Below are 14,180 nucleotides of genomic sequence, written 5' to 3'. Positions count from 1 at the left end.
GGATAGACCATCTTAATACCTACACCATTTCTTAAATGAATGTAACCTGTTTTCTGTAGGCTGAGAATAAATTCATTCACTCAAGTCAAATAGCTTTGACCATAACAGGAAGTCTGTATCCAAAAATTGAGCCTACAATTCATTTCTTGGTGCAACAGAACTATCAACTCTCAGGTTAGCTAAGATGGAGGTAAAATCCTTTGGTGATGTGAGGGTCATTGAAAAATAGCCTTATTACAATGAAATCTAATGTCTAAAAATTGTTCTTATTTTGGGCTTGTACCACAGTACGAGCCAAGATTTTAAACTCTACTAAATACAAAACAAACAAAAAGACTTTATATATTTATGTTCATTTAAGAAAATACTAGTAGTGATGTATTATTTTGAAGTATACAGTTAATATGTTTGGAGTTATTTAAAAAAATTATATTGAGAAAGATGCATTTTCACTATTGCTATAGACGAGCATCTACATAAGACTGTTAAATTGATTGTTTTTTTATATCAAACAACTTTTATAATACTCATTTTTGTTATAATATTTTATAAATTTTAAAGAATATGACAAAAATATTATAAGTATTTAAAGGGGGTCTCTGGGAGGAGTGGGGGTACAAAAGAAACAAGAATGTGATTTAATTCTATTTACTTAAAATACGTTCTTAAATTTAACAAATTCAGATAAATTGAAATCATGCAATAAAAGTTTAAAAAAATAATGTGGTTGTTATAATTCATTTTCTTTCTTTATTTAACAATACTTTTATAAATAACAATTTATTTAACAATATTGTTCACACAGTTGAACCATAATGGCATTTTCTATAGAACTCAAGTTCTGTACAAATTGCCTAGAACTTGTATACAAATTCTAATAATAATCAGGAAGGGCGATCCTGACCCTACCTGTATGGTTGGTAAAAATGCAGAGGCAAGGCTGCTCACTTAGCTTCTCTCGGTGTTGACAATAATCATATCCAAAGTTGACGAGTCTAAGATTAAAAAGGGAAAGAAACTATTGAACACATTAAAAAGACATACTCCTTTCATACATACTAAAAGCACTCACAGAGGTAGAGAAATGCTTCCTGTACATCTCAGCAGACAATGTTTGTTAAATAATGTAAAACAGTGACTAAAAATATAAGTGGTGCTTAAAGGTGTGGGCCTGGCAATAGATAGGAAATGATATTATTTACAACATATGCTTTTGTAAATTTTTGATTTATAGTAATATTATCTAAAAGATAATACTATGTTTCAAAATAGATACAATTTGCTATCTATATATGTTTAAATAAAGCTCTTGAGATACTGAACAGTTTAAGACCACTGTTCTTTTCTTCTGGCCTCCGATGTCCTATGTTTTGTCTTATTATTGTTTTTTTTGTTTGTTTGTTTGTTTTTTGTTTTTTGAGACAGGGTTTCTCTGTATAGCTCTGGCTGTCCTGGAACTCACTCTGTAAACCAGGCTGGCCTCGAACTCAGAAATCCGCCTGCCTCTACCTCCCAAGTGCTGGGATTAAAGGCGTGCGCCACCACCGCCCTATTGTTTTTTTTTAATGCTGTAGTTTTTAATACACATTAAATATTCTGAAGTCTTGTCTTTTGTGTAAAGAGGAAAACAGAAAAAATAAAACAAGAAACTGGGCTGAGTTACAAGTGGGTTGACCTGTGACTTCTTGTTGGCTATAGAAAAGCATTTTGATGTTTGATCTAAATGCATTCACGCTAACTCATAAACCCTCTCTGTTTAATCACAAGGAGTCAAGCACTTCCACACATCAAAATAAATGCAGGTGCCCTGCAGGAAAACATGGCTAAGAAAATTAACACAGCTGATATTATACATTTAATTCTGTACCCATGCTTAATAAATCAGCCTATAGACCATAAAGAATAGGAATATTAAGAATAGATCCACAAGGGGCTAGGTATGGCTCATCAGTTAAGAGCACCAACGGCTCCTCTGGAGGAGCCAGACTTCATAATCAGAGCATACACAACAGCTCCCAACTGCCTGTAACTCCAGTTCCAGGGGATCTGACACCCTCTTCAGGTCTCTGCAAACACCGTAGACATGTGGGACAGACATATATGCAGGCTAAGCACCCACGTACATAAAATAAAATAATAAATCTTAAAGTAGATACACAAAGTATCAGATTGTTCAAGTGTCTACCTACCACAATTAGGAAAAGGTGTGATCATTCTGCTACCTATAAATGTCTATGAAATTCAACATTCTATGGATGACTTACTTAAATCTCAAGCCACTTAACGATATGTCCAAGGGCATTTCAAACTGTAAAAAAAAAAAAAAAAAAAAAAAAAAAAAAAAAAAAAAAATGAGGATGATATAAGCATTAAAAATGGCATCACTACAGACATTACAGACCTTCCCCAAAGAACAGCACAGGGACAAAGGCTCATCCCTGAAAACATCCAAAGGAGTAACATACAGACCGAATATAAATAGACATCCATACACATATTCATATACACACACAATAAAAATGAATATAAGAAGAGGCCTTGAATTTAGAGAAGAATGAGGAGGGAGGGGGATTTTAAGTATATTATAATCTCAAAAAGATTAAGTTATTAAAAAAAGGTATTACATGATAACAGTTGTGAATGCAAAGCAAACTGGCAGGGCTAGGCTGGGCTGGTGGTAGAGTCCATTTAACCATCACTGCCAGAGGCTAGACCCACACCCCACAGTGTAGAAAGTGTACTGGGAACATCCTGGCTTTTGCAGACAGGGTCAGTGTGTGCTTCCATGTAAGGCTAATGCTGCCTTTAACTGGAGTATCACTAACAGACTGGATACTGTAGCAGCAGCCTTTAACTGGAGTATCTCTAACAGACTGGATACTGTAGTAGGATGATTGACAGCTGCAACCTTTCACAAGCCATAGATGGTCTTGGAAGGAAGGGAGCCTGGTATGTCTTTTGGAGTAGGTGAGCTAAAACTGGGACAGGAAATGATAAGAAAATCTTGTAATAGTGTGAAACCAATATGTGCTTGATACCAATACTGGTCCTAAGAAAAGAAGGAAATGCTGCCCATCCCAGATAAAGACTTAAGAGGCACCTCCCCATAGACAGGCTAACCACAGCAGCTTTCCCAAGGTGGTGCTGGGTACTTTCTAAACTATAAACTCTGACTTTCGTCCTCAAGCCCATTCTATTCATGATTGCTTTTGAGTCAAATGACTTGCGACCACTAGAGTGGTCTAAGCCCCCGTTAGGGTGGTTCCCTTAAAAGTGCACTCTCCTATGCATGGCGTCCTCACCACCGGTATCAATTCTGCATTTGTTAGAGAACTGAGGCCTGTGGCAGCCCAAGCCAAGTTATTTGATCATGCAAGTGACTGGTGCAGTATCAAAATGCCCAAATTTTTGCTTATGATATCAACTCTAGTTAGTTAAAGTTTCCTAGGACCGATCATTCTGTGGACTTACCATTAAGTTAAAACTTTCATCTGCCCAAAACTGGATGCACTTCAAGATACTCCTTGACTCCTAGAAAAGAAATGCTTAGCATATTATCCCCAAAATAAAAAGGCCGAAGAGAAAACATAGTCAAGAAACAATAATGAAAACCTGTTCATTATCTGCAATACACCTTCATTGACTGCCCCATTAAAGACACTGTGGTTATTACAAAGCTACAGCAGGGCTAGCCACACACCTGAGGCTGACCTTCGTGAGGACCTGGGCTTAGATTCCTCGCACACACATGGTGGCTCCTAACCATCTGTAACTCTAGTTCCCGGGGATCAAACCCCCCTCTTCTACCCTCTACAGGACTGTGCATACACAGGTGTATATCCAAGTGAAACAGCCATATGCATAAAATAAAATAAATAAATATTGACACAGCAGTGATGTCAACATTGTATTCTTTCCATAGAAAAAGGTACCCATGGGCTAGTTTTTACCTTTAGTTCAATGTAGTACAGTCTCTGCTCTGACATATCCCACTGAGCCCAAACAAAGTCTTCAGCTATTCTGTCTCTTTGGAGATGGCTAGAATTTCTAATCACCTAGGGACAAAATGATTTAAATAAGTATTTTTATAATGGCATCTTTTTACATGCCCTATCCCTATGATACATGCAATTACCACTAATTTACTATTAGCACCTCCCCATATCCAAAATATACAGTTTTCATAAAATGTTTAAGGCATCATTGCCTCTGTCCTAATGGCCTGTACTCTATTCTTCCTCTTAGTTCACCAGGAGGGTCAGGAGAGACCACACCTTCCACAAAAGCATATGTATTAACAGAACCTGTGTAAGTTTCTGTAATAATTATACCCTTCGGCCAGGTCTTTGTAGACAAAAGCCTTCACCTCTAATGACAAAGTCTCCTGCTGGTGAGAAAGCACTTAGGCCTGACATGGAGAGCTCTGTAATGGCCCAGGTGAGCCATACACCAGCTTTGGTCTTGGTTCCACAAGAGGGACAGCACTGCATATCCATCAATGCTTGACATTCACCCTGTAAGGTCTGACTCGGATCTTGCCTCACCTCTGAATCCCCATACAAAAGCAAAGTTTCCCAGTGCTATTCCTATGGGGCTCTTGTGAGCATCTGTTAGTTAAATCTTAGTCAGAACCACAGTCTTCCCAATGAGCATGGGACCCCTGCCAACCCATGCCCGGAGGGGTTCTAGGGACTCCTTCTAGAAATGAAGGAAGAAGAATTAAAGGGATATTAAAGATTCTTATTTTAAATGTAAAATTTTTGTTTAAACTCAAAGAACAATAGAGATTTAAAAATCAAAGGATTGGGAGCTGGAGATACAGCTCAGCTAGTAGAGTATTTGCCTAACACGCAGGAAACTCCCACCTCCAATTCCCCACAAGCCAGGAGTCATGGCACATGACTGTATTACCAGCACATAGGAGGATCAGAAGTTTAGGATCATTCTTGGCTACATAATGAACTCAAGGGACAATTGAAACCCAGAGAGGTTAGATTAGGCTGTGAAGTTAGTTCAGCAAAACCTAGACTCCTAACATCTGGCACTTTGCTAGTGATTGTTTTACATATCAGCAGATTTTTTTCAATAACTCTACAGAAGGAGCTAAGAATTTACTTTCCAGTTGAATGGGAAATGGCTCAGTTGGTAAATTGTCTTGTAAGCATAAGGACCTAAAGTTGATCCTCAAAACCTACATAAAAAATCCAGGCTCAGTGGCTTACACTCATAATTCCAGGACTGGGACAACAGAGACAGGATGCTCCCTGAGACTAGCTGGCTACACAGTACAGCCTAATCAGCAAGCCCTGGGCTAGTGAGAGACCATGTCTCAAAAGCACAAGGTAGGCCGGGCAGTGGTGGCGCATGCCTTTAATCCTAGCACTTGGGAGGCAGAAGTAGGTGAATTTCTGAGTTTGAGGCCAGCCTGGTCTACAGAGTGAGTTCCAGGACAGCCAGGCTACACAGAGAAAACCTGTCTCGAAAAACCAAAAAAAAAAAAAAAGTATAAGGTAGACAGTACCGGAAGGATCACGCCCAAGGATGACCTCTGGCCTATATGCACATGCACACACACTCACACACTCTCTCACACACACACACACACACACACACACACACACACTCACACACTCTCTCTCACACACACACCAGCATACACACACACACTCACACACACACACACCAGCATACACACACACCCATATACACCAACATATACACATGTATACAAACATACATACACACACCAGCATGAACACATAAACACACCAGCATACACATGCATGAACACACACACAAAATACACACATACACACATACACACTCACTAGGAATTTACTTTTCCAAACTGGGCATGGTGGCTCACATGTGTAATCCCAGCACTCGGGATGCTAAAGCTGGAGGATCACAAGTTCCAGGCCAGACTAAGACATGGACTAAAAAAAAAAATAAAAAGATGGTGGGGGAATGAAGTTTACTTTGTAAGGGCAATGGATATGGCTCACAGGCAAGCATACACTTAGCATGTGGAAGAACATGTGTTTAGTTTGCAGCAGAGTATGCACTTAGCATGTAAGATTCCAGGCCCAAGTCATTCTCCTCAAAATGCCTACCAAGCAAACATAAAACCATAAAACAAAAACTCATAACCCTGAGCTGGACCAGAAAAGGAGCTTCGGGATGGTACAGCTTCATGCCTGTATCCTCCCTGACCTTCTTCAATGTTCACTGGACCAGGGCTTAAGTACAAAGCACAAGGCCCACACAGCCCTAGCGTTTGCTCTCCTGAATCCATCGCCATCAGGCTGTGGGAAGTGAATCCATCGCCATCAGGCTGTGGCAAGTGATGGTAAAGATCCCAGAGCACCTGTATGTGTCCTTTAAATCCATCCGGGTTTCATGTGTATGAATTCTGGGTTTAGGGGGACAGGCTTGGGAATCTTTTCAGCCAAAGCCATAGGATAGCAAGGTAAGAATCAGATTGGGTCATGACCGCAATAAAATATCCATTGTGTTCCTCTGGGGTGACCTCACTTATGTGACTCTTGGTTGTTCTTTTCTCTGTTTGAAGATGGAGCTACAGTACCACCTGTTATTTAAGGATGATGGATGAACATTTGGAATCACACACCCTTATAGACGCTGTTACTTCTCAAAGATGGGGAGAGTGTTGCCCAGGAAGGGCACCAGGGGATGGAGAAACAGCAAAGCTGCCATCTTGGGCAGTAAGATCCTACCTAGGAGCTGGCAGGAGCCTCCTACTCACACGCATACACATACACTCTCCCCACAGCATCACTTGGCTCCCAGACTCTCTTCCACCCCACGCAGCCTTCAGCCTGTGCTCATTCTCATCCTAACACGTGTGCTTACTGCTCTCCTCCACAGTCTTGTTGCTGCCACTGGTCACCGGCAGCCACAGCCCCGCCCACACAGCCTGCTCATTTCCTGTCAGCCCTGCTGCTTTGAGGCTTTCAACAGTAGCTACATGATTAGTAAAAGTCACTTCCCATTTCAGTTTTGTTCATAGCTTTAAAGTCTTCAGAGAAACATCAACATTCTCAAAGAAAAATTATTTTGAAGGCTGGTGGGTAAATATATGCGCCACCAAGCCTTACTCTGGGGTAGAAGTTCTCTAGACTCATTGCATGGCACGTACATACGTGCTCATGCACATGCACACACCACAAACCACAACAATACATAAGTGTAAAAACTTAAAGGTTATCTTATAAATACTAAACATTGAGTAAAAGCATTTTTATATCTATACTATATTCAGAACTCATAAAAATTGTCAAGAAAAAGGTAACCAAGTAGAAAAACAGACAAATATATAATAAGTAAATTTTCCAAATAGTAAATTAAATAGCCAGTAAACAGAGAAGGTGCCCAAACTCAATAAACAGTAAAAGAAGTACAGACAAAGGTAACAGTGAGCTGTCAGTTTACCATGGAAAACGTTAAGGGTAAATTTACCTCATACTCGAATACTCTGCTTGTAAAACTAGGTTTCTGGAAAGTGACTAGCAAACCTTCCAGAAACTTATTAACTGCATGGTCCCATCAACCTGGTCATCCAAATCTGAGGGTTTAGGCCAAAGAAATGAAAGTACCCACATATAAAGGGTAGAAGCCAAAGATAAGTCCAAGATGACGTGTACTACAAAAACAAAAAGCGGGCAAGTGACTGGATGTCCATACACAGTGGAATGGCTGAAACATCACAGACACCATGCCAGGATGGCGTGCCCTTCCTCAGAAAATGAATCAAAGCTATTCTAGCTGGCTCCTTGATAATTACAAACACGGGTTGTCAAAAGTGGAGATAAATGTGGAGCCAAACTAACTGAGGAAACTCGGAGACAAATGAAAGGGCAGTGCAGATGAGAGGAGAGCAGGGACCAAAGGCATCAGGTCCTATGGGCTGCATGTGCATACATAAAAATTAGAGAAATACAATTAGCCCTTTCCTGGTTCCTAACCTATATCCTCTTGATGCGGTAAAATAACAACCACAAAGCAGAGATTATGATTCCATTTGGTAAAAACAACTGATTCCCCTATGTGTGTATCTAACATTGGACAGGTTTGTGCAAGCAAGCGAGACTGGGGAGAATGTCGCTGAGACTACTGTACCCAGGGCGCTGGGTGGGAGGTAGCCAGGAGGGCTGCTAGCTCCTCCATGCATCTTTGTTTGGGTTCGTGTCATAGCAGTGAGGTTATTATTCAAAAAACATTAAAGAAACTGTGTTGTATCGATAGAGTTCATCTGTCTGTAGAAGCCAGAAGCATATCTCCTAGAAGAGAGTTTGAAGCGAGAAGCATTTTCAAATTTTTACCACTCTGTCTCCATCTTCTCTGGTGATGTGGATATGAAACCGCTCAATATCTTTAAAAAAATAAATCGAAAGAGAAAAAAAGATACTTTAACATTTAGGAAAAAGCATTAGTCCTGTCTTTCTAATGGCTGTGGGTATACTTTTATAGAATAGCCTAGAAAAGTTCCCTCCACCACACAAGACACTCTCAAGATGCTTCAAAACCAACATCGCCCGCCCGCTGACAGCCTCAAGATGCACATTCACTTTTGTCTGTAGTGTTGCAATCTATTTGTTGCCAGGCTACCTCACAGGGGAGTCACCATCTTAGATAAGACATAAGAGCCTCGTTACCAGGGTTAACTTCTCTAATTTCCTAACATATAAACTATATGAATACACAAGGCATTTTAGAAGCAACACCACATGAATAAAATCTATAACACTTAAACACTGATTTGTATTAACTAACAATTTAGGTTTAGTCACACTTATATCCTGCTGGTTCTAATTACAAGACAAGACACAAATATAATTTATCCTTTCAAACATAATCAACTCATAGTTTCAGCTCATAATGTGAAAGACTGCTTGTTGGTAAGTACTAGTGGATTTTGTCTGTACCCCTTTCCCAAATCTGAAAACACCTTGAAAAGTCATAACCTCTCGTGTCACTTATACTTAAATTTGGTCACGCTGCTGTAGGCCTCTGGATCTGCCCTGGCTCTTTCAGCCTTGCCTTCCCTTTCTTTTCTCTATCCAAGCCTCTCACACTTGGACCACAGTCAACCACTCTGGTAGACATCTTAAAGGAAATAGACAGACAGACAGGCAGGCAGGCAGACAGACAGACAGACAGACAGACAGACAGACAGACAGACCAGTATAACTGTTTTTACAAAGTTGACAAATTGGACATCTATGTATACAAGAACTATTCCTTTTCCAAGACAAGGAAACTGAGCTGAGATTGAGGGGGAGGGGACGGCTTTCACAGGGATTCTAGGTCTCAAATGGACATCAAAGGTAAGCAGAGCCTTGGCAATGGTGAAGATTTCCAGCAGATTCAATTGGGCTTCACACTTTACTAGGAGACTGTGTGCACACGCCCTGTACATTACCTAAAGATATACTTACATTTCTCTTCTGAAATCAGTAACAGGTGGTTCTGTGGAAGACGAGGACTTTCAGTTTGTGGGTAGAGGAACTGTAGAAAGGGAAGTAAAAAAATCATAAGCCATCTATGTTGCTTGTACGAATATTTCAGTAGTTGTGTTTGATCATGGTTACTGCTACATCTTATGCAAGGAGCTGAGAACCACAGAATACTTAAGGGGATTCACATGCACACATGTCAAAGGTCAAGCAAGAAGAGGAAGGGAACCTCCAGGACCTCGGCTTCTGGGGGAGGCTGGTGCCAGGTACAACTTTATCACCATTCCTTTGAGCATAAGACAAAGAACGAGCTGTCTCCAGAGGTGGTGCTTCCTGTTTGGAATACTTGATTCTGAAGCCAACCAGAAACAATGCAAACAACATTGATATAATATGTTCTATTGCACACAGAGAAAAAGTGTGGTCAGTACATTTATTATGAAACTAAACCCAGTATATAATTAAAAACCAAGTAAAAACAATCCCAGCTGCAATTTCCAGACTCCCACATCTGAGAGACAAAGAACAAAGACACCAGGGGCTTTCCAAGAAAGAACAGGGAGTCATGGTGTGGCAAGTGACTAAAGAATTACAAGGTTCAAAGTTACACTAGAGGTCCCTGGGAAGAGAGGGGTTGATATGGCACCCCTGTGTGCTCTCCACTGTGAGCGTCTGCCCACAGGACATGTCTGACTCCACTAGCCATGGTAATGAAGGAAAGCTGGCATGAGATGGTGCCAACATCTCAATCCTTTCGTTATCAAAAAAGGACACACGGTAAGCCAGCCTACTAGAAATTTACTAGAAAGAGTTGCCAGTGAATTTTGTTCCCCAGTATCCAGAAAACTTTATTATAAAAGGCCATAACCACCTACGGCCCAATTTCACAGACACTGACCTATCCATTATTGAATTTACTTTAAATAATAGATTAGTAGAATTTTTTTTAAGTAATCATTGTTCTGTCCCCCTACTAGAGTCGAAAAGAAACTGTTAACTGTATGACATTTTTTTTTTTAGCAATGATCTTAAAATAACATACTAGACAGAAAGATGGAATTTGGCTACAAAAATAATACAGAGCTAATTATTAGTGACTTATGAGAGTGTGGGCAAATGAGATGCCCTGCACATTGGACCGTGGAAAGGGCTGAGGTGAGCAGAACTGTGTACAGAACAATAGACCTCAGTGCGTCACAATAACACGCTTTTCCTTAAGAAGGTGGCAGAATGTATCATCGTCTCCTCCCTTAAGGGCTAATCCAGTTGGACTGGGCCACCACCTGGCCAGGGGACTGCTCCTCAGGAAGGGAGGACCACTCTAAGCTGTGCTAAAGAGATGAGTGTTGTCAGCATCCCTTTGAGATGTGTGCTTGTGTTGCCAGAATCCCTGCCCCCAGCACAGTCTCTTACAGAGCCACAGGTGTGTAGCTCTGTCTGTATCCCTTTTCTTCTCTTTTCTAGGCATGCTTACCCTAATACCTCGGGCTTTCTAACCCTGTGAACATCACACCCCATCACGTGGCTGTCTACTGGCAAAGGGCTGGCCTCCATGATGGCTCAACTCAAGCAGTATGGCTTTTCTCCCCTTCTCTCTTCCATTCTCCTCTGGATAATCACCAAGATTTACAGCTTACCTGCCCTGGTATGATTTTCTTTTAAACTTTAATAAAATTATCCTAGAACTTAAAAAAAAAAATGGAGAAGGATAGGGAAGCTCCATGTTTGCAGAAGTAGCTTGCCTTCGTAGGAATGTGGGTAGTCAAGTTCCATGGTGCCACTCTCTAAGCCTCTGCCTCATCTCTGCATGGCAAGCATTAAGGAAATCATTTTATAAGACTCACGTAGATGGCGGTTGTCATGCTATTGTTAAGAAGTAGCCCTAGAGCAAGGCCTGAAAACTAAAACACAGCCTTTAAGTACAGCTCTCCAAAAGCATTCAAGATGTCTCCTTACGTTCTAGATCAATTGAAAGTAAGAATTCACATAGCCATCATGCAGAGGGAAGCAACGTCACAAACGCAGTAGGACTGTGAGAACTAGTGTCTGCCACTGGCCACATGTGGTATGCAGATGTGCAAAAGGAGCCATATCTAGAAGATGTAGCACAGGCCATGGGGGACTCTCAAAGGATAACAAGGGAGGGTCCAAGCACCAGTGTCCTGCTGCAGCTCCTCTGACAGTGCTGACTGACTCTCTGTGAAGACATGAACTTATATGACTGGAGATCTCAGGTAAGAGAAAGAACACAGTGCAGACCAGACTTGGTGGACTGTAATGAGGCACATCTCTGCCAGGGACAGGGACAGAGTACAAGGCAAATATGTACCATGGGAACAGGAGAGCAAGCCAGCCTGGTTTACAAAGCCAGCTCCAGGTCAGCCTGGTCTACATAGCCAGCTCCAGGCCAGCCAAGGCTACTTAATACAATGTTGTCTCAAAAAAAGATCAAACAAAGACTCCTTCCCTGGAGTCTTAATAATGCCACTATCACTTACTCTGCCTGCGTGGGGTTGCCGAGGGAACCCAAAACCAAGCCAGCAAAAGGGAAGTGTGCTCTGTCTCATTGCTATCCCTGTACTGACAACAGAGCAGACAAAGGTGGCTTCCCCAAAAAAAAGAGAAACCACCTGTGAGGTCCAAACTGGGGCCAATCTGCAACTGGAGTGGTAGACAAAAAGAAGTCGTGGACAGGAGGAAGGGAGAGGAGAGAAAGGGGGAGGGGAGAGGAGTGGGGACAGGAGGTGGAGGGAGGAGAAGACAGAAGAGGAGAGGAAAGGACAGGAGAGGAGAGGAAGTCAAGCCCTCTCTTAACACAGAAAAGAGGCAGCCCCGTTGACTGCAAGCTGGGACTAAAGTAGATACTACAGGCAAGACTAGTTGACTCTGGGTCAACCAAAAGATAGGAACGTTAAATGAGGCGCAGGAAAATTAGGCTCTAGCATGTCTGTGTACAATCAATCCTGACTATCTGTAGTAACCATCAAAGCCCCCGGATGTTGCATACTAAACTTGATCACAGGCCACTAACCCTCCGTTCATACTCTTGCCAACAGAGGAATACATAATCTTCTCTTGTGTGCATTTCTGTTGAGATATGCCTCGTGTCACGCATCTTACTGGTTTAGTAACCCTGAGCTTATGGCCCACAGCACTATAACTCATGTCTGAACACAGCTTATCTGAGTAACACACACACACACACACACACACACACACACGCACACACACACACACACACACACTTCCTCTGTAAAACACATCACAGCCTTTGTGCTCTTAGGAACACTAGACAACACTTCAGAAGTCATCGAAAACATCACAAGGAAAAACACGAAAGTGAAAACCCACGGCGGCGCTAGACAGTGAACGCCACTTGTCTACGGTGGGAGCTTGAGGCAGAACATCGCCTGCCTCAACCTTCCTTGGGGATGTGCAAACAGATGACTCACCTGCTCAGCAAAGGCCTGGCGAAGTGCCACAAGTGTAGATTACGAATTGCACGTCACTCTTCATAAGCACAGGAATGCACAAGTGGGCATCTTCAACTAAACACTGACGCGCCCACCCAAGTTAGCCTCTGCTTGCCTCTGCAGCAATGCACAGTGCTGCTAAGGTAAGGACTTTACCGCCATTAATCAGAAATAGTCTGTCAACCGGGTGAGTATGCCAAATAAACAATTTTAAAGCTTGCCACCAAGTCATTTGGATTCTCGGTACGCTATCACATGAAAACATCGCATTGCAATCGGGAACAGCAGGGTCAGGGCAGCCAGGCCAGAACTCTTATCTCCACGCTAACAACAGGGGAAGCCTCAAAGCTTCCAGCCTTCACGTCTGGAAGACTGCTTAGCAGATTAAGGTGACAATGCATGTGAAAGTGCTGTGTAAACAGGCACCTTTCCACCTTCTCGTCACACCTTGGGGCTAATGAGACAACAGAGACAAGGAGACTAAGAGCTTTCTTACCTGTACCCAAATACAGCTATCCACTGCTTTCAGAACCTTCACGTTGTTGACAGGGTGGATTTCAACCAGCAAAGTTAGGCACTTTGATCCTACTGAGAAAAGGAGGATTTCAGTCATAAAGATTGGGACAGCACACATTCTCTTTTCTCAAGCAACCATGAAGAAGATGATGCCCAAAGTATCATCTTAAGCCAACAGTGCATAACAGTTAAGAGAACAATCCTATTATTATCATCATCATCATCATCATCATCAATGTCATCCTGTCTCTCGAGGCGACATTACACTGCAATTCTATCCCCCAGTTCCTTTCTTCAGGGACTTGTGGTGGACTCTAAGGGAGCGATCAGCCTAGCAAGGACCAACCTTCCACATCCTTATACACCTGAGGGAAGCTGCATTTGAACCAAAGAGTACCCATGTTCAAAGGGAAGCCTTTGAGTGCCCTAGAAACGGCAGCAGGCACTGGAAAAGGAAGCACCGCACCTAGAATGCAAATGGTTTCTGAAGGCTGTGCAACCTTGCCCAGCATGTAGGAATGTGCCTGACAAGCTCATCACCAATCGTTTGCAAACAGGTGCAGCTGGATTTTGAAAGTGTGTGTTTCCTATTATAGCGGCTACTTCTTAATTTCTCTAAGGTTTACTTTGACATTTCTCAAACTCAAGATTGGGGCCATAGTCAGTGGTAGGGCAAGTAGAAGGCCTTAGTTTTCATTACCAAAAAGTGGGGGGG

The 14,180-nt window shown here is 42.0% G+C and overlaps 1 protein-coding gene across 2 annotated transcripts in view; it reads right to left on the bottom strand.

The window, feature by feature from the left end:
• Gsap (gamma-secretase activating protein) overlaps window positions 1–14,180 on the bottom strand; it is a 94,580-nt gene that overhangs the window by 50,343 nt on the left and 30,057 nt on the right. The window contains exons 6-12 of one of the 2 annotated variants that reach the window (XM_031380075.1): window positions 13,446–13,537; window positions 9,459–9,528; window positions 8,343–8,392; window positions 3,951–4,055; window positions 3,472–3,531; window positions 2,265–2,308; window positions 910–995 (exon numbers count right to left, since the gene is read on the bottom strand). In XM_031380075.1, coding sequence (XP_031235935.1) covers window positions 910–995; window positions 2,265–2,308; window positions 3,472–3,531; window positions 3,951–4,055; window positions 8,343–8,392; window positions 9,459–9,528; window positions 13,446–13,537 — 507 coding nt within the window. The remainder of the gene's footprint in view (window positions 1–909; window positions 996–2,264; window positions 2,309–3,471; window positions 3,532–3,950; window positions 4,056–8,342; window positions 8,393–9,458; window positions 9,529–13,445; window positions 13,538–14,180) is intronic. The other variant, XM_031380076.1, reaches the window with a different exon arrangement.

The sequence above is a fragment of the Mastomys coucha genome, unplaced genomic scaffold (assembly GCF_008632895.1).
Source record: "Mastomys coucha isolate ucsf_1 unplaced genomic scaffold, UCSF_Mcou_1 pScaffold19, whole genome shotgun sequence".
Lineage (NCBI taxonomy): Eukaryota > Metazoa > Chordata > Mammalia > Rodentia > Muridae > Mastomys > Mastomys coucha.
Note: the sequence above shows the minus strand (reverse complement) of the source record. Positions and strands in the feature narration are given on the sequence as shown.